Source organism: Dendrobates tinctorius, unplaced genomic scaffold, assembly GCF_039654945.1.
Source record: "Dendrobates tinctorius isolate UK_male_01 unplaced genomic scaffold, ASM3965494v1 ptg000022l, whole genome shotgun sequence".
Taxonomy (NCBI): domain Eukaryota; kingdom Metazoa; phylum Chordata; class Amphibia; order Anura; family Dendrobatidae; genus Dendrobates; species Dendrobates tinctorius.
Genome location: NW_027361690.1, coordinates 94,758,266 through 94,778,029, shown reverse-complemented (window position 1 = coordinate 94,778,029; position 19,764 = coordinate 94,758,266). Strand labels below are relative to the sequence as shown.

The window sequence follows — 19,764 nt, the reverse complement described above, 5'->3', positions numbered from 1 at the left end:
TCGCAACCGCTCCAGCTGGTCCTCCACAACCTTCTCTTCCGGATCAGGTCGGTCCCCGTGTGGAGACAGAGGTTCACAGGTCTCACAGACCTAACCGCTCTTGGAAACCCAGGCTGACAGCATCTGGATCTAAGGAAGCAGATCCCATAGATCGTCTACTCAATGACTTGTGGTATCCAGCAGACACCAACAAAGTAGGCGACCGTCTGCTGTCATTCAGTCACACCCTTCCTTTGGGTCATTCATTCACCGCAAAGGGACTGAGTCATCCTTCTGGTCCCTCAAGACGAACAGTTGTGCGTTTTTTTTTTTATTTAAACCTTTCTTTGTGGTTCCAAAGAAGGAAGGAGCGATGCGGTCCATACTGGACCTCAAGCTGTTAAATCAGTTTGTCAAAGTACGGCGATTCCGAATGGAATTCCTCCGATCGGTGTCTCCTCCATGCAAAAGGGAGAGTCCCTATCATCCAGCAGTTCCTGCGTTTTGCAATTCGAGAAGAACACTTCTAGTTTGTTGCCTTGCCCTTCTGTCCCGCCACCGCCCCCAGAGTCTATACCAGGGGTCCTCAAACTTTTTAAACAGGGGGCCAGATCACGGTCCCTCGGACCACTGGAGGGCCGGAATATAGTTTAAAAAAAATTAGGACCAAATTTATATGCACACTGCACATATCTTATTTAGAAATAATAAAACAAAATAGGCCCATCAATGCGACCTGATCAGTGCCCATCGATGCGGCCTGATCAGTGCACATCAATGCAGCCTCACCAGTGCCCATATTGGTGGAACTCCACTTTTACCACAGGCTCAGACTAGTGTGGTGCAAGAATCCCTAAAAGGCAGGTAAATGTCCCCAATAGGCAGGAAAATGTCCCCAATAGGCAGGAAAATGTGCTCAATATGCAGCACAGATCCTCAATAGGCAGCACAGGTCCCTAATAGGCAGGTAAATGTCCCCAATAGGTAGCACAGGTCCCCAATAGGCAGCACAGGTCCCCAATAGGCAGGAAAATGTGCTCAATAGGCAGCACAGGTCCCCAATAGGCAGCACAGGTCCCCAATAGGCAGCACAGGTCCCCAATAGGCAGCACAGGTCCCCAATAGGCAGCACAGGTCCCCAATAGGCAGCACAGGTCCCCAATAGGCAGCACAGGTCCCCAATAGGCAGCACAGGTCCCCAATAGGCAGCACAGGTCCCCAATAGGCAGCACAGGTCCCCAATAGGCAGCACAGGTCCCCAATAGGCAGCACAGGTCCCCAATAGGCAGCACAGGTCCCCAATAGGCAGCACAGGTCCCCAATAGGCAGCACAGGTCCCCAATAGGCAGCACAGGTCCCCAATAGGCAGCACAGGTGCCCAATAGGCAGGTACAGGTGCCCAATAGGCAGGTACAGGTGCCCAATAGGTAGCACAGGTCCCTAATAGGCAGGTAAATGTCCCCAATAGGCAGGTAAATGTCCCCAGTAGGTAGCACAGGTCCCCAATACATAGCACAGGTCCCCAGTAGGCAGCACAGGTCCCCAATACGTAGCACAGGTCCCCAAGAGTTAGCACAGGTCCCAAATAGGCAGGAACATGTCCCCAATACGTAGCACAGGTCCCCAAAAGGTAGCACAGGTCCCAAATAGGCAGGAACATGTCCCCAATACGTGTTGTAACAGGTCCCCAAAAGGTAGCACAGGTCCCAAATAGGCAGGAACATGTCCCCAATACGTAGCACAGGTCCCCAAAAGGTAGCACAGGTCCCAAATAGGCAGGAACATGTCCCCAATACGTGTTGTAACAGGTTCCCATTAGGCAGCACAGGTTCCCATTAGGCAGCACAGGTTCCCATTAGGCAGCACAGGTTCCCATTAGGCAGCACAGGTTCCCATTAGGCAGCACAGGTTCCCATTAGGCAGCACAGGTTCCCATTAGGCAGCACAGGTTCCCATTAGGCAGCACAGGTTCCCATTAGGCAGCACAGGTTCCCATTAGGCAGCACAGGTTCCCATTAGGCAGCACAGGTTCCCATTAGGCAGCACAGGTTCCCATTAGGCAGCACAGGTTCCCATTAGGCAGCACAGGTTCCCATTAGGCAGCACAGGTTCCCATTAGGCAGCACAGGTCCCCAATAGGACCCGGAGTTAAAAAGAAAAAAAGTACTCGCCTATGTCCCCTGCTGCTCTGAAGAGGTGCCTGCTTATCTCCGTCTTCTTCCAGCACAGGCATAGGTGGCGTGACGTCATCAGGCGGCGTGATGATAATCACGTCGCCTGTGTGGTCTCTGATGCATACTCAGGGCTGCGCAACACCTTTCCTCGGCGCCTCGTCCTGCCCGCGATTACAGGGCCCGTCGGCCCTGTAATCAGAGCAGTTTAATGTCGGCCTGGCCAGGGGCCGGACAAAAGTCCTTCGCGGGCCGCATGTGGCCCGCGGGCCGTAGTTTGAGGACCCATGGTCTATACCAATGCCATGGTGGCTGTCATGTCCATTCTCCACGTTCGGGGAGAAGTGGTACTGCCGTATCTGGACGACCTGCTGATTAAGGGTCCATCCCATCCAGCCTGTGAGAAATCTGTGGATATCACAGTAAATACACTTTCTCGCCTGGGTCAGAAGATAAACTTCGAGTCTTTCCCCAACTCCTGTCCAGCAGATTTCCTTTTTGGAATTGATCTTGGACTCTTCCCGCGGGTTGATCATTCTCGCTCCAGAAAAGGCCCGAGCCTTACAATAGGCAGGGCGGACTCTTTCTTTCCCGACCGATTTCTCACTCCATACGTTTTCAGTGTGATAGTTCTCAGAAACTTGGTTTGGTGGCAGCGATGGGAGCGTTCCCATTCGCACAGTTCCATTTCCGTCCTTTACAACATGCGTTGTTGTTAACTTGGAACAAGAACCCGTTCTCCCTTGACCGCTGGTTCCTTCTGTCCCTGCGGGTTAGACGAGCCCCCAAGCGGGGGACGCTGAAATCCTCCCTGAGTTAAGGGAAGTTCTTTCTCCCAGTACGATGGTCGGTGGTGAACATCGATGCCAGTCTCCTAGGCTGGTGTGCAGTTTTTTCTTCGTCACCACACGGCACAGAGTCGTTAGTTAATTCGAGTCACGTCTCCCCATCAACATCTTGGACATTCGAGCGATCAATTTAGCTGTGAGTTTCCACCATGTCCTTGCAGGTCACCTCATCAGGATCCAATCCGACAACGCCACGGCTGTGGAGTATATCAACCATCAGGGGGATACTCGTAGCAGGATGGACATGCACGAAGTGAGTCACATCCTCCATTGGGCCGAGACCAACCATTCGCTATCTCAGCAATCCACACCCCGGGTGTGGACAATTGGGCGGTGTTTTTTCTCTCATTCGCCAAGGCCTTGCCTCAGGAGAGTGGTCTCTTCATCCAGAATTTTTTCAGCGGGTCTGCCATCAATGGGGGACTCCGGATGTGGATCATATGGCCTAAAGACTAAACAGGGTTGCTTGATTCATTACCCAATCGCGCCATCCGAGCGGACACCCCAGTTCTGCCGTGGCACAGATTCCGGCTCCCATGCATTCTTCCCTTGCTGCCGAGGGTTGTCAAGAAGATTAGAGCAGAGGGAATACCAGTGATCCTAGTCGTGCCAGATTGGTTGCTCCGTCCATGGTATGCAGAACTAGTACAATTAGTCGCTGGCGTTCCCTGGTGACTTCCAGATCGCATGGATCTACTCTCACAGGGCCAGATTTACCACCAGAACTCCGGGGCCCTGTCTTTGACGGCGTGGCCGTTGAATCCTGGTTTAGCACAGGCTGTTTTTTCTCCCGATGTGATCTCCACCATGATTAATGTTAGGAAGTCTGTGTCCATGCTCACTTATCACCGCACCTGGAGAACCTTCTTCTCGTGGTACAAGGACCATGGTCGATCCCCACTGGTGTTTATTGTTCTTTCCATATTGGAATTCCCACAATCCGGATTAACGTCAGGTCTCGCGCTTAGCTCGCTCAAGTGCCAGATTTCGGCCTTGTCAGTGCTATTCCAATGCAAAATTGCCACCGGATTTCAAATGAAGACATTCATTCAGAGAGTCTCCCAGGTGGCGCCTCTATATTAAGGGCCATTGGAATCATGGGACTTTAACTTAGTTCTCGGAGCCTTACAGGAGGCTCTTTTCGAACCACTGAAGGACATACCACTATCTGTTCTCTCTAGGAAGGTGGTCTTTTTAGTGGCAATTACGTCAATTACACAAGATTCTGAATTGGCAGCCCTGTTCTGCCGTCCTTCGTTCCTGAATTTTCATCAGGACGAGGCAGCTCTCAGGATGTCCCCGTCTTTCCTGCCCAAAGTTGAGTCGTCTTTTCATTTCAATGAAGAAATTGTTTGGCCTTCCTTCTGTCCGGCTCCAGTCCATTGCATTGAGAGGGCCATCCTCACCCTCGATGTGGTCAGGGCTCTGAGACAATACATCTCGCGGACGGCTCCCTTCCACAAGTCAGATGCCCTGTTTGTACTTCCACAGGAGCATAGGAAGGGTCTAGCCGCTTCAAAAACCACGCTAGCCAGGTGGATTTGCTTGGCTATTCAGGAATCCTACGTGTCCTGGACACCTGTCCCAGCAGGGATTCAGGCGCATTCTATCCGCTCAGTGCATGCCTCTTGGGCCATTTGGCACAAGGCGTCGGCAGAACAGGTCTTCAACGCTGCGACTTAGTCCAGCCTGCATACCTTTACAAAACATTACCAAATTCATGCTCGGGCCTCTGCGGCTGCAGCTCTTGGCAGGTGCATCCTGCAATCAGCAGTACAACAGTGTTAAGCCAGTGGTACATGGGGTATTAGCAGTTGTATGCTCCCCACCCAGGTACTGCGTTAGGACGTCACACTGTCTGTGTCCCCAAATGAGGCGTAGGAGAAATAGGGATTTTTGGGTACTCGCCGTAAAATCCATTTCTCCGAGCCAATCATTAGGGGGACACAGCACCCACCCTGTTTGGCCTATTGGCTCACTGTAGCATTTTTAGGTTTTGATAGTTATGATTATTGTCATTCGTTTAATGCTCCTACTGCTTTTTTTACCTAACTGGGGAATTCCCAGCCAGCGAGAGGGTGTATACTGCAGGGGAGGAGCTAACTTTTTTCTGGTTTACCTAGTGTCCTCCTAGTGGCAGCAGCATAACACCCACTGTCTGTGTCCCCCCAATGATTCTCGGAGAAAAGGATTTTACGGTGAGTACACAAAAATCCCTATTTTTGCCATTTCCCTTGCCCAGGAGATGTGGTATGTACAGACCATGTCCCTGTACGGTCAGACACAGCCATTACACAGCAGGGGCACACTTATAAGATTCTCGGCAAAGGAACATTTTTTAGCTGTTCGGCGCCGCAGCTGCATGTTTCACGGCTGTGTGACCGTCACAACACATGCATGGAGAGCCTGTTTGTTGGGCTCTTCATTCATGTGTTGACTGTCGCACAGCCGCAACGCAATGCAGCTGCGGCTCCGAACAGCTAATCATCAGGAGCGCTCCCGGTTTCTGGGTTCCCAATGCAGCTATTCAAATAAGGAGTTATCTGAAGGTATTCGCTCATCCCTAGTCACAAACATATTCTTCAGAACATTTTGGTAGTCAGTAGAATTCATGGATTCATTTATCACAGCAAGTCTTCCAGGTCCTGAAGCAGCAAAACAGCTGCTGTATGATGTTCCTTTTCTGACATGCAGTTACTTCTACGCCAGATGTAATGGGACATTGACTTGTCAGTCCACAGAGTATTCCAATACCCAAAGGTCTTTAGGATAATCAAGATGTTTTCTGGAAAAACTAATACAAGCCTTTATGTTCTTATTGTTCATCAGTGGTTTACGTCTTGGAATTCTGCAGTTCTCTTGATGATCTGGGGTCTTTTGTGACCTATTGGGAGGAGTCATTACTATATTTTTGTCTCAAGACCTATGACATTTTTTTATTTTACCAATATTAAGTTGTGTGAAGGGTGTTGTGGTTTTTTTTTTTTTTTTTTGCAGTGACCGGCTGAGCGGTTTATTAATGTTTGCAGTACATGCATTGTTTTGACCGTGTTTATTTGTTTGATTTTGAGGGAGAGGAGAGGTTCCTAAAAGATTGCAAATTCTGCCTCATTTTAAACTTTTGTTACTATTTATTTCTTGTTCCCTTAGGGGGCTTGAGCCTGCGATCATTCGTTCACTTTTACAGAGTAGTGTCAAGTATTGCAGTATATTATGTTGATCTCTCTAATAGAGCTCAGCCCAAAACTGAGCTTCCCAGTACCAGGATGACAGAGATGGGAGCCTTCAGCAGGCTGCAATGATAACCCATGTTGCACTACAGTTGCATTGTGGGGGGCTGATGGCAGCCGTTTTTTTATTTAAATGCCGCTGACAGATCGAGAGCGGCATTTAAGTGGATAACTGCAGCAATCTTAGCTTGAGTTTGGCCCTCTTGCAACACTGTCCCCCTGTGTTCTTTATTAGTGGATTTATTGAACATTCGTTAGACAGTCTTGGTCTGCTTCTGAATCAACGGCTGTAGTTTCATTCTTATTTTCTAGCTTTTTAATCTTCCTGCAAAAAAGAATGTGGAGACCATCCTGGAAGAATATGCTACATATAAAAAGTCCCGAGGGAACACTGACAATAAGTAAGTCCTAAGACCTGATGTAGCAATGAGCTTGCATTAAACATCATGAAGCACATTACATGGGAATACAGCACGTTTTAGATGGTGATCTGTTTCTGACTAAGAATCCTGGTGATTTGCTCTCAAAACACTTAACTAAAATGACTTTATGGGGTTGTCCAGGATGAAACGGCCTATCCACATCACCCCACAGATCGGCTGATATCTGGTCCTGCAGCAGACAAATGTGAGCGATGTTTGCACCTGGACAACCCTTTATAAATAAGGGGGGGGGGGAATAATAAGCTGTTTTTACAATTTCATTTGTGATGATCGTTCTGTGCTCGTGTAACTGGAGTGTATTTTGCAGGGAATATGCTGTGAATGAAGTGGTAGCTGGCATTAAGGAGTATTTTAACGTTATGCTGGGCACGCAGCTTCTGTACAAGTTTGAGCGTCCTCAATATGCAGACATCTTAGCGGACCATCCTGATGCCCCCATGTCCCAAGTATACGGTGCCCCTCATTTGTTGCGTTTGTTTGGTAAGTTCTTTATCTTCTGCTCTTGTACCTGGTTTTACTATTAAATGGATACTAATGATTAGAATAGGTGACTTTCAGAGTAACACATGGAACAGTGTAATCGATGAACATGACACTGTCATGCTCCTTGTGGTTAAACTGGTTGTCTGGTCTAAAATGAAAGTCTGCAATTGCTCAGTGTCACTGCAGACTTATGAATCCCCCAAGCACACGTACTGCGATCTGCGAGGATTCTCCGGGAACAGCGGCGATGTATGCGGTATGCAGACTCCTGACCTGAGCCAGTATAATGGGCACAGCCACTCTCCATGCACTTGTATAGAGCAAGGCGGTGCCCACTGGATGGCCGCATCACTAGACAGGGAGAGACCTCGCTCCATACAATTATATAGCACAAAGCTGAGCCCACTGGACTGGCTCTGCCTGTGAGTGAGCTTACCGCATACATCACTGCTGTTCCTGGCTTAGAAACCGGTGAATCCTCGCAATGCACTGTGGCATTATCAATTTAGGCTGGACAACCCCACTGAGGCAGCCTGAACCTGCTGACAGTTTTCCTTTAAGGGTTCTTTTACACTTGCTGTGTTTTTGCGGCCCCAATAGATTTGCCGTGAGGGCTGTATGTATGGCCGTGAAAAAATATCGAGTTTGCTTGATATTTTTCACGGCTTACGGACACTGCCGCAATAGACTTCAGTGGTAGCTTGTTTTTGCGGTACATCGTATTTGCGGAACTCTGAAATTTTTTTCCCACCAATTTGTTAAAACGGGGAAAAACTGCGATCCGAGAAGGTTTATTGCGGCCGCAAAAAACACGGGAAGTGTAAAAGAAGCATAAGTGAAATAGTTGACTGCAGTGTGCTTCAAAGCACAAAAACAACCTCTTTAGCTGTGTTCTGATGTTAACCAGACATACCGTATATGTAGGTGTCATTCTGAATATATTTAGCGGATTAAAATTTGGCGCTTTTACCAGTAAATGTGGTGGTTTATGTATTTCAGTTCGCATTGGAGCCATGCTATCCTACACTCCCCTGGATGAGAAAAGTCTGGCTCTGCTTCTGAACTATTTACATGACTTTCTAAAGTAAGTTCTTCTCTGTAGCTACTAGTGTATTCCACATAGCATATTAGCACTCAAGAGCCATATGGGCTGTATTCCATGGATTTGTAGTTTTTACTTCATTAAGGAGATTTGTCCTGAGATATATGCAATTACTTTATGAATGATGGGGTTAGAGATGCTGGGCTCTGCAGTCTTTAGACTGAGGGTGCTGGGGGTCTTTCAGTACTGACCTTTTTTATTTCGTGCAATATGCCATAAACTTCTAGTGTAGTCAGTCCAAGATTTAACTTTGATTTGTGTATATGCTTAGATTCGTGGGTGTCATTTTTTTTTTTTTTCAGACCCTCTACCGATTGCTCAACACTTGGCACTCATGCACAGCTCTGTGTACAGGAGCGTGCACACAGTGATGTATTGACTTAAAGGGAACCGGTCAGCAGGATTGTGCATAGTAACCTACAGACACTGTCAGGTCAGTTGGCGCCATTGTATTGATTACAATGATACTTTGAAATCTGTCCCGTGGTTGTTGGTTGATGTTTATTTTCCGTTTTAAGTTATTGATATGCTCGTGCTCCAGTTGCCGTGGAGGTGGGGGGGGGTCTTCATTTGGTTCTCTGCTTGTATATGCATCTGTATGGCTTCTGACAAGTCACTGATCCCTCACTGGCCTGCCCCCTAGTTTACAAAACGAAATATATATATATGATTGCAAGCTTAAAGGGGTTGTCTGGGCTTTTCACATAATCTCAGTGCATATCTGGACTGCAGAATGCTGACAATAAGTAATTTACCTTCTGTGGCCAGTTTGCAGGGTTTGCTAGTTATCTCTTGCTTGTAAGAAAAACGTCCGGGGGTGGGGGGGTGTTCTGGCATTGAAATGAGAACTGGTCGTTTCCTCCTACTCTACTAAAAACATGCCGTCTGTAGCAACAACCCCACCCTCCATTGCAACAGGCCCTCCACAACAACATGAGCAAGCCTAGCCCTCCTCACACAGTAATAAATCCTCCCCCTCTAGCAGCCTCAGTGCAGAGAGCAGAACCACCCAGCTGCTCCTCCCCCAGACACACGCTGAACAGTGATCTATGGAAAGTGAAACTAGTGAGGAGGAAATGACCTGTTCTCATTTCAATGCCAGAACACACACCCCCTGGACGTTTTTCTTACAAGCAAGAGATGATATCTAGCAAACCCTGCAAACTGGCCACAGAAGGTAAATTACTTATTGTCAGCATTCTGCAGCCCAGATATGCACTGAGATTATGTGAAAAGCCCGGACAACCCCTTTAATGTGTGTTTATAATTTCTTTGCTGTTCTCCTGATATTCCTAGAGAAGAAAAAGTTTGAAAATGGCGCCTCCTGTGCAGTAGCAGCGATCGCTGATGGCTGCTGCTGCACATGTGCCGGCTGTAGCATCTTGGAGAACTTTTTTTTTTTTTTTTTTTGCAAGTCGGTGCTGCCTGTGCAGTAGCAACTATTGGATCACTGATAGTTGCTAATGCGCAAGCGCGTCCAGTTCCGTTTTCAAACGGTTTTTTGTTTTTTAGGAATATCAGGAAAACGGGAAAGAAGTTTTGTTATAAATATTACAAATGCTATCATGCTGCAGCACAGCTGCCACCTGCCTGCAGAAGTTTTTTTTTTTTCCCCAAGATATATAATAATCCTTATGTAAACTAGGGGGCAGGTCAGTGAGGGATCAGTAACCTGTCAGAAGAATACCTAATCAGTGCACCACATGAAGACCCGCCACAGGCCGCCCTGGAGCACGAGCATATCCAAAACTGAGAACTGAAAATAAAGATTAAACACTATGGATTTCATAACCCAGATATCATTGTAATCAGTATAATGGCGCCGATCTGACGCTGTCTGTAGGTTACTGTGCACAATGCTGCTGACAGGTTCCCTTTAATTGAAAGCCTGTGAGCTCGTACCCCACTGTCTGCGAGCTCCTACTTCTTGAGCAGCACATGTGTTTCTAGTACCTTTGCCACCCACTGATCATTGTTTTGTTTTTTGTCTTAAAGAGATCTGGTCAGCACAATTTTGTAATGTAAAGACAATACATGGCTGTAGTGGAACTGTAATACTGATAACATTGCTACCTTTGGTATAGAAATACGCTTTACTGTTCGAAACAAATTGAAGTTTTCTGTTAATTAGATGTCAGTGCACAGGGGCAATTCAGTGGCATCTTTGACTAGGTCTAGCAATCAGGTTCTCCCTGTCTGATATCCCGTCCCCTCCTCCTGCCTCCGGTCTTTAAATGACAGATCTCTGCTGAGATTTCAAGCTGGGGAATTAGGGAGGAGAGCTGCTGCACAGTCTGGCCACTGTGCAGTGAAAGCTAATTGGCAGAAAATTTCCAAATGGTGGTTGGTGAAGAAATCTGCTTTGGTCTTTAAAGGTATCAATTTTAATCTGTTAAAGGTCCATTACAACTGTCTTTACATGAAAAAATTGTGCTGACCGGTTCTCTTTAAATGCGACTGGGAATGAGGTAGGTACACCGTATCATGTTCTTTTACAATGGTCTTCAGGTTAGATTTAGAAACACAAAAACAACAAACAAATTATAAAGGGTTAGTTCCATGTCCAAGATAATGGCAAATGCCTCCAATTCGAAATGTAATATAGTACTTTTGAGTCGCTTACTCATTGTGCAGGGCATTGCAGTAGCTTTTTTATCCATGGTTACAACCACTAAACTACTGCAATGCCCTGCACATATGGGGTAAGCCACATAGCGAATTAATTGAGCTATACTACATTTCTAATTGGAGATATTTGCTGATATTATTACACCTACTACATATTGGGATAGGATCTTGGCACTGTAATTATACTCAACTGCCCCTCAGCTGTCCTGCTCCATGGCTTTAGTTCATTGTCTTTGGTCCTATCTTCAGTGGCATCTTTGACTAGGTCTGGCTATCAGGGCTGTGGAACCCATGTCCATTTTGGTAGATTCAGTATAAAATGGACTGAGTCTAACTCCTAAAATATATAATAAATTGGGTACAGCAGTGCTATGCACGATGCGCTGTAAATGTCTTCATAAGAATTTGGGAAAGTTATGAAATATGTGTTCTATTCCTGATCTAAGGATCTCGGCATTTAGTTGAGATGAATGTTATGTGCACTTTATGTACTTGCTCAGTAGTGAGGCAGTGCTGTGGAGTCGGATGTTAGGCTTACCGACCCCATGGCCCTGTTCGCAATAAGTATTGTGTGACATTGAGGTGTCACCTGTGAAGGCCTCACTTGTTATCAAAATATGCAGGGGCTGCTCAGCAACTGTGGTGCAAATTATGCCACAGAAGACAGGACCTGCATGATGAGTATACAATTTGTTAAATTTATATTTTGGGGTCTAGAGACACCGCTAAGCATAATGTGTATTTACCGTATTTTTATGACTATAAGAGACACTTTTTTTTAATCTTATAATTTGGAGAAAAATGTGGGTGTTTGTGTCTTGTAGGCAGCTCCGGTGGCCGGCCGCCGCAGCTAGCTCCGGCGGCCGGCCGCCGCAGCTAGCTCCATATTCACTGCTCCCCAGGCCCATGGTCTTTCCCACTTCTATGCACTGAAACCAGTGCTGATAGGGGGAGGGACTATCTGCGTTGAGAGCAGTGAATATTCATTTCACTTTAATAGCGTGCACAGCAGCTGCCAGCTTCTTGAGGCTGGGAGATCTCGTGTTCCTGCTGCTAAAGGGAAAGAATATTGACTTTTCCCTTCACCCATGACAGCACCACATGAGAGAGGGATCCGCCCCGCCAGGACAGGAACCTACTGAGACATAAGGGGCGGCACCTCTCCCCCGCTTCAGTTGGGTTCCTGTCCTGGAAGGAATCCCACTGTGGCGGTGCCTGTCATGGGCGAAGAGAGAAGACCCAGGCCCGTCCCGGCGCGGGAAGAACAGGTAGCTTACCTGTAGCGCCGGCCGTCGGGTCCTGGAAGCGCAGTCCCCGGGGTCCCTGGGGCTCCGGGTTCGTGCGGGCGTGGATGGGATCCCGGTGGCTCCGGGAAGCCCCCACCGCGCCGCCCTCCCCTCGCGCACGCTGCATCTCGATCCCCGTGGCAGGGGAGAGACGCTGGCGTCTTCCGGCCGCTGACGTCAGCGGCGCTTGGAATGCTGGGTGCGCCGGCTGACGTCAGCAGAAGGCGACGGTGTAATGGCGCCGGGTGCGACGCCGGCCGGCTTTCTGAAGCGCTGGGCCGGCGGTCGCAGGGGGGAGGGGTGGAAGACGCTCACCAGGCGGAGGCATGCAAATTAAAAGGGGAAGACAGCGGTAGATCGGCGGTGCAAGATGGAGTCCGAGCAGGAACGTTCAGCGTCCCTGCCTCCCTCACAGCCCTCTGGCAGAAAGCATGGAAGCCATTCAAGCAGCAGTCGCCCCAGCCGCAGGTCGGGGCACTCCTCAAGGTCCAAAGAGCGCGGGTCAGGTGCTCCGACGCAGCCTCCAAATCCGGTACCCTTGATTACGGGTGGTGAGTGATCTTCGTGAATGTCAGCAGTATATTAATAGGGGGTTTTTCTATTGTATGCTTCACCCTGTAGGAAAGGCCCAGAAAAGCAGGAAGCAAGAAGAACAATAGGGATTGTGCTATATGTAAATCTCCCCTAGCAAGAGACTGGCAAAAAGATCTCTGTGCTTCGTGCATTCAGCGAACTATGGCGGAGGAAGCGCCTAGTTTCGCAGCCAATCTAATATCTGCCCTCAGGTCAGAAATGGAAGGCTCAATTAAGTCCTTATTGAAAAAAGGGAAAAAAAGCAGGAAGGATTTCCCTAGTTCCCCCTCAGATTCCGCATCAGTATCATCTCAGGCGGAAAAATCATCCTCCTCAGACTCCTCAGATAGTGACACAGGGGGTAAGCCATGTTTCCCTGTAGAAGATACAGATGCCCTCCTAAAGGCCATTAGAACCACAATGGGCCTACAGGAAGAAAGGGCGGCTAAAACCCTAGAGGACGTCATGTTTGGGGGGCTTCAGGAGAGGAAAAAACGAACCTTTCCAGTAAACGCGAAAATCCAGGCGCTTATTGAGAAGGAGTGGAAAAAGCCTGAAAAATCGGGGGCCCTTCCATCCGCTTCTAAGAGGCGATACCCCTTTGAATACAAGGATACGGAAATATGGGACAAAGTCCCAAAAATAGATGCAGCGGTGTCCAGGTCTTCCAAAAGGTCGGCCCTGCCCTTGGAAGATGCAGGGGTTCTTAGAGACCCGCTAGACAAAAAAGCGGACTCATATTTGAGGCACGCATGGGAAGCGACAGCAGGAGGTCTTAAGCCGGCGATAGCGGGCACCTGCACGGCACGCTCCCTCATGATCTGGCTGCAGCAGTTAGAAGAGAAGCTGGCGTCAAGGGTCCCAAGAGAGAAGATCTTATCAGACATGTATCTCTTGCACGGGGCAGCGGCTTTTCTGGCAGATACCTCGGCGGACTCTATGCGATTAACAGCCAGAGCAGCGTCACTATCAAATGCTGCTAGACGCGCGTTATGTCTTAAAGGCTGTCCGGGTGACCTTCAGTCCAAGGCCAAATTGTGCTCTCTCCCCTGCGATGGCCGATTCCTGTTCGGCAAAAACTTGGACGATATTCTGGAGAAAGCAGGCGATAAGAAAAAAGGCTTCCCCAGATTCCCTATGGATCAGAGGAGACAGCCCTTTCGGAGGGGAAGATTCAATAGAGGACGTCCTCCCGCTGACAGGAGAAGATGGGAGGATAAAAAGAAGAAAGAATCAGGGTTTATGTTTGGTGGAGGCACCTCCACCTCCAAAAAGTCACCACAGTGACGCCAGTATTCCAGTAGGAGCGAGATTGGCACTCTTTTTCCAGGCCTGGGAAAAGATCTCCTCCAACACCTGGATTCTGAGCATCCTAAAAGAAGGCCTGAAAATCCCCTTTATTCGTCAGCCAAAATCCGTGGTCGTCATCACACCTATCAGGAAGATGACCGAAGAACAACTGGCCTTAGAAACAGAAATCCTGAGCCTGATAGACAAGCGGGTACTGTCCGAGGTGCCACGCTTACAGGAAGGAAAGGGGTTTTATTCGCCCCTTTTCCTAATAAAAAAACCGGATCAGTCATTCAGGACAATCATAAATCTCAGACGCCTCAATCTATGGATAAAGAACCCGACCTTCAAGATGGAATCAGTAACTACGGCAGTGAAGCTGCTACATCAAGATTGCTTCATGGCCGTAGTCGATTTAAAGGATGCGTATTACCACATCCCTATCCATCCAGATTACCAGAAATACCTGAGGGTAGCGCTTTATATTCAGGGCACACTAAGGCACTTTCAGTTCAGGGCTCTTCCGTTTGGCATATCCATAGCCCCGAGGGTCTTCACCAAGGTCATAGCGGAAGTGACAGCCTTTCTCCGGATTCACGATACGGTCATAATACCATACCTGGACGATTTTCTTATAGTGGGCAGTTCAGAGGACCACTGTACAGCACAGCTGACTCAGGTGATCAACACCTTGCAAGAGTTAGGGTGGATAGTCAATTTCAAAAAATCAAAATTACAACCCCTAAAGAAACAGACCTTCCTGGGATTTATACTGGACTCAGAAAGGCAAGAGTGTCTGCTCCCAGAGTCCAAGATAGAGAAGGTGCAAAATCTGGCCTTGGCGGGCCGAAACCAACCATGTATGACATTAAGAAAAGCAATGTCCCTGCTAGGTACCCTAACATCCTGTATTCCGGCGGTCAGGTGGGCTCAGTTTCACACCCGGCAACTCCAGGGGGAGATACTAAGAGCACAAAGATCGCTAAGAGGGCGTTTGGAAGGAAAGCTGGAGCTTTCCTTAAAAACCAGAGACTCTCTCAACTGGTGGTTGAACGAGACAAATCTGACCTTAGGAATACCATGGGACAGACAGGCGACAGATATAATTTTAACAGATGCAAGCTCCTCGGGGTGGGGGGCACACCTAAGGGGCCTCATAGGTCAGGGTTCCTGGACACCTCAAGAAAGGAAGGCATCCTCCAACCTGAGAGAACTGTGGGCAGTGGGCAAGGCCCTAAACCACTTCATTCCGCTACTCCAGGGTCAAGATGTACGCATCATGTCAGACAACAAGGTAGCAGTGGCATACATCAACCACCAAGGAGGGACAAGATCACACTCCTTAATGGAAGCAGCAACAAACATTCTGAGCAGGGCAGAGGATCACCTACACTCCGTGACAGCCCTACACATAAAAGGGGCAGAAAACATAGAGGCAGATTTCCTGAGTCGCAATACCCTGAGGCAAGGAGAATGGGCACTAAACCGATCCATTTTTCAAAAGTTAATTCAGCTTTGGGGGGAACCGGTGATAGACCTCTTTGCAAACAAGCACAACAGGCAAACAGAAAGGTTCTGCTCTCTAAACCCAAGGGAAAACCCATGGGCAGTGGACTCATTGCACATCCAGTGGAACTTCAGACTGGCTTACGCGTTCCCCCCAGTAGCTCTGATCCCGACTGTGGTAAGAAAAATCAGAAACGATCAAGCCAGGGTGATTCTAATAGCTCCATTTTGGCCAAAAAGGCCCTGGTTCGCTCTGCTACGGAAGATGTCCCTCTCCGATCCTTGGGTTCTGCCAGAAATCCCGGACCTACTAGTTCAGGGTCCAATATTACACGCTCAGGTCAAAGGATTCCATCTGACGGCGTGGAATTTGAAAGGTCGCTTTTAATAGATAGGGGGTTCTCCCCTGGGCTGGTGGCCACTCTGCAAAAAAGCAGGAAACCGGTGACTACTAACATCTACGGCAGAACATGGGATAAGTTCCTACAGTTCTTGGGTAAGCCGTTAGGGAAAGAACCTCCGATTAGTGACATCCTAGAGTTCTTACAATCTGGGTTGCAGATGGGGTTAGCAGTAAACACACTTAAGGTTCAGGTGTCGGCACTAGGGGCGCTCTACAATTGCAAACTGGCATCAGATAGGTGGATAGCCAGATTTATTAAATCCTGCCATAGAGCTAGACCTATTCCAATACCTAGAATAGCCCCCTGGGATTTAAACCTGGTGTTAGAAGCCCTTACAAAAGAACCGTATGAGCCATTACATCAGCTACCCCTAAAGTTTTTGACCCTAAAAACGATCCTGTTAGTAGCCCTCACATCAGCCCGCAGGATAAGCGACTTACAGGCTCTCTCAGTAAATCCTCCTTATACGCAAGTCTTTCAGGATAGGGTAGTGTTAAGAACAGACCCCAGTTATCTGCCCAAGGTAGTGTCAGATTTCCATCGGGGTCAGGAAATTGTTCTTCCATCCTTTTGCGAAAATCCAAAAAATCTGGGGGAGGAAAAATTCCATAGTCTGGATGTTAAAAGAGCTCTTGTAGAATATATATCTGCCACTAGCCAGTGGAGGAGGTCACAGTCCCTATTCGTAGCTTTTCAGGGTGCCAGGAAAGGCTATGGGGTTTCAAAAGGGACTATTGCTAGATGGATCAGGGAAGCCATTAGTGTAGCCTATTCAGCTAGTGGTATCCCGATTCCTGACGGCATCAAGGCTCATTCCACCAGAGCCGTGGCGACCTCCTGGGCTGAAAAGGCAGAGGTATCAATCGAACAAATTTGTAAGGCCGCTACCTGGGCCTCACCTTCAACCTTCTTTAAGCACTATAGATTAAATCTATCCTCCTCTGCTGACTTAACCTTTGGTAGAAGGGTGCTGCAAGCGGTGGTCCCTCCCTAAGGTGTTTCGAAGTCTCCAAAAATCTCTCATGTGGTGCTGTCATGGGTGAAGGGAAAACCACCATGGTTACTTACCGGTAGCCGGTTTTTCCGGAACCCATGACAGCACCCGTACATCCCCCCCCCTTTTTCACTGTATGGTGTGCACAATTAGTAGGGTGTTTTGAGTGTTGTGGTGTTGGATAAACATGTAACTAACCGGGAAGTCCTCTCAATGCTCTGTAACCCAACTGAAGCGGGGGAGAGGTGCCGCCCCTTATGTCTCAGTAGGTTCCTGTCCTGGCGGGGCGGATCCCTCTCTCATGTGGTGCTGTCATGGGTTCCGGAAAAACCGGCTACCGGTAAGTAACCATGGTGGTATTCTCTACTCCCATGGGTATGTAAAGCATTGAATATTCAGTCTTTAATAGCGGGCAGTGTTAGGCACAGCCTCCAGTTCCTGCAGTGGCTGGGCGATCACTTGTGCTTGCTGTTAAAGAGAATGAATATTCATTGGTCCCCACGCCCATGGGAGTGGAGAACAGTGAATATTCACTCCCTTTAGTAGCAGGCAAACATGATCGCCCAGCTGCAGGAAGCTAGCGGCTGTTGTGCCCGCTATTAAATTTGAAATGAATATTCACTGCTCTTCTCTCCTATAATCCTGGGGGTGGGGAGCAGTGAGTATTCCAGCAGCACTTACAATCTGAAATCAGCTGCTGGCATCAGAACAGGGCACTGCGAGGGAGCGCAGTGAAGGTAAGTAGAATCGTGTGATGTTTTTGTTTTTAATGTTTTTCTGATGGGGGCCATCTATACCTGGATTGGGGAGATAGATCATTTCTGTCTATCTTATCAGCATGGGATATATTAGTACAGAATTGACCACATTTTGTTACTTTTTTTTTTTCTATTTTTTCCTAGGTGCATTTTCTGGTTAAGAGTCTTATAATTCGAAAAATACAGTCGATTGCATTGACTAAACTTATTGAAAATCATGTCTTGCGTTCTATTTTGGTTAATTCGCTCATCCTTTAGCCTTGGGTGTTTTCTTGATTTTTACTTTGACTGCTATTGTATAAATGGCTTTGTAAAAAAAATTTATTTTCACTTTCTAGATATTTGGCAAAAAATTCTTCCATGCTCTTCAGTGCCAGCGACTATGAGGTTGCACCACCTGAATACCACAGAAAGGCGGTTTAGCTATCCCTCGGAGTGTCCAAGGCTTTCTGACCAGATCATACTTGAGTGTTACATTGTGCAAGTGACTGAGAAAAATGTGCACCTGAACTTTTGGGCGATCTTATGGATTTTCAAGGGATTCTGAACACCCATGTCTTATCCCTTGCCTTTAGGCTTGGGGTAGTTGTGCGGCAGTGATGGTCGAAGACATCAGAACGTCAGCTGATGGTCTCGCCTTCATCCACGCGTTATGAATGTGTGCCTAAAGAATACAAAGTTACACAGAAATGGGCCCAGTTTCCTAATGCTGCTTGCAGTTCTTCAGATATCGACTTGTTCGTCTCGTCTTTATGTACTGTCCTGCTTGACTGCCCGATAGAGGCTTGCCATCCGTGAAGCATATGTCTTGATCGGAAAAGTGGTTGTGTGGTTTTTTTTTTGTTTTTTTTTTTTGTTTTGCATATTGAAAGTGTTTCATGACACATTTTGCATTTTTTATTTTGCTAGTGTCTTTCTTGCATAAATCTGCAATGAAGGTTATAGCTGTCAACTTGCACGCTACTTGCTTGACACTTCAAGTGAAATCCTTTTATATAACCACAGTACAGCGGATTGGAGAGGATTCTGGAAACAAAATGTTGCCGAGAACTGCAATACTTCTTTTTGAAGTAAGAAAAGGATGCGCTTTACAGAAAACATGACTTGTATGGATGATAAATACTCCATATCCATTTAACCAAAGGCCTGGTAAACCAGATGAGAGCAATGGTTCATACAGACTTGTTGGCTCCTGTCAGGCATCTTGGAGAAGTGGATTACCGGAGACAACACATCGGTCAGCTCTTGTCAGAGAACAATTGCTAATTCTTCCTACAGTTTTGTGCAGATGACATGAACTTTGGATTCGCCTACATGTGGTTGTACAGTGTCGTCTTTCCTCTAGAATGGCAGAAAATTCAGCCAGTATTCAGTTTATGCCGACATCCTGTTAAAGATGATTTCTTGTTTGATAAGTTCAGTACAACTGACCTTCAAGTTGTTGTTTGTGCTAAAGCTTTTTTAATGGATTAAACATTTTATTATTCAAAATGGATGATTTAGGGGGTTGCCCTGAAGAATAGCCAATCTCCGCTGACCGCTCTACCATTGCCAGGCCGTAGTAGCACCAAGCATTTATTCTTGCCGCCTTGTGTGCTTATCATTCCATGGGTGTGATTTATTCTCCCCATCAACACATACCGGAAAGATTTTTTTTTTTTGCTTTTTTTTTTTTGCTGAGCATGAAGTGTTCAGTGGTTAATCACTTTTTTTTTTCTTTTTTTTTTTTGCACGATTGTTTTGTTTGGAAATGTCTATAAAAGAGGTTCTATAAAATAAAGGTGCTGTTATTATAGGATGTCTACTAAATTTTCTTCCAGAGACCAGGCAAAGCCTTTTACAAGTCGTGTCCTGGCACAACGCAGCTGCCCACGGCTCGCTGTTGTCTTGGCACAACCAGGTTACTTTCTTGATTTCATGCGTGTTCACGAGTTAACCATATGCTATACTACAGGAATTTGCCTGCTGGCTCCAGGATTTAACCACCAAAATGCCTTCCAGGAGTTACTGGGAAAATATTGTGATTTAGCACAGCATTAAACTCTTAAACCCTTCCCCACATGTACATC

At 47.3% G+C, this 19,764-nt stretch overlaps 1 protein-coding gene across 5 annotated transcripts in view; it reads left to right on the top strand.

Moving 5' to 3' along the window:
- The window catches only part of MORF4L1 (mortality factor 4 like 1), a 101,689-nt gene that overhangs the window by 46,586 nt on the left and 35,339 nt on the right, over nt 1–19,764 (top strand). For 2 of the 5 annotated variants that reach the window (XM_073568977.1, XM_073568980.1), the window contains 4 exons: nt 6,541–6,629; nt 6,979–7,151; nt 8,154–8,238; nt 18,034–19,491. In XM_073568977.1, the coding sequence (XP_073425078.1) occupies nt 6,541–6,629; nt 6,979–7,151; nt 8,154–8,238; nt 18,034–18,118 (432 nt within the window). In that variant the 3' untranslated portion in view covers nt 18,119–19,491. Of the gene's footprint in view, nt 1–6,540; nt 6,630–6,978; nt 7,152–8,153; nt 8,239–10,654; nt 10,695–18,033; nt 19,492–19,764 lie in introns of those variants that run through there. The other 3 variants (XM_073568976.1, XM_073568979.1, XM_073568978.1) reach the window with 2 other exon arrangements.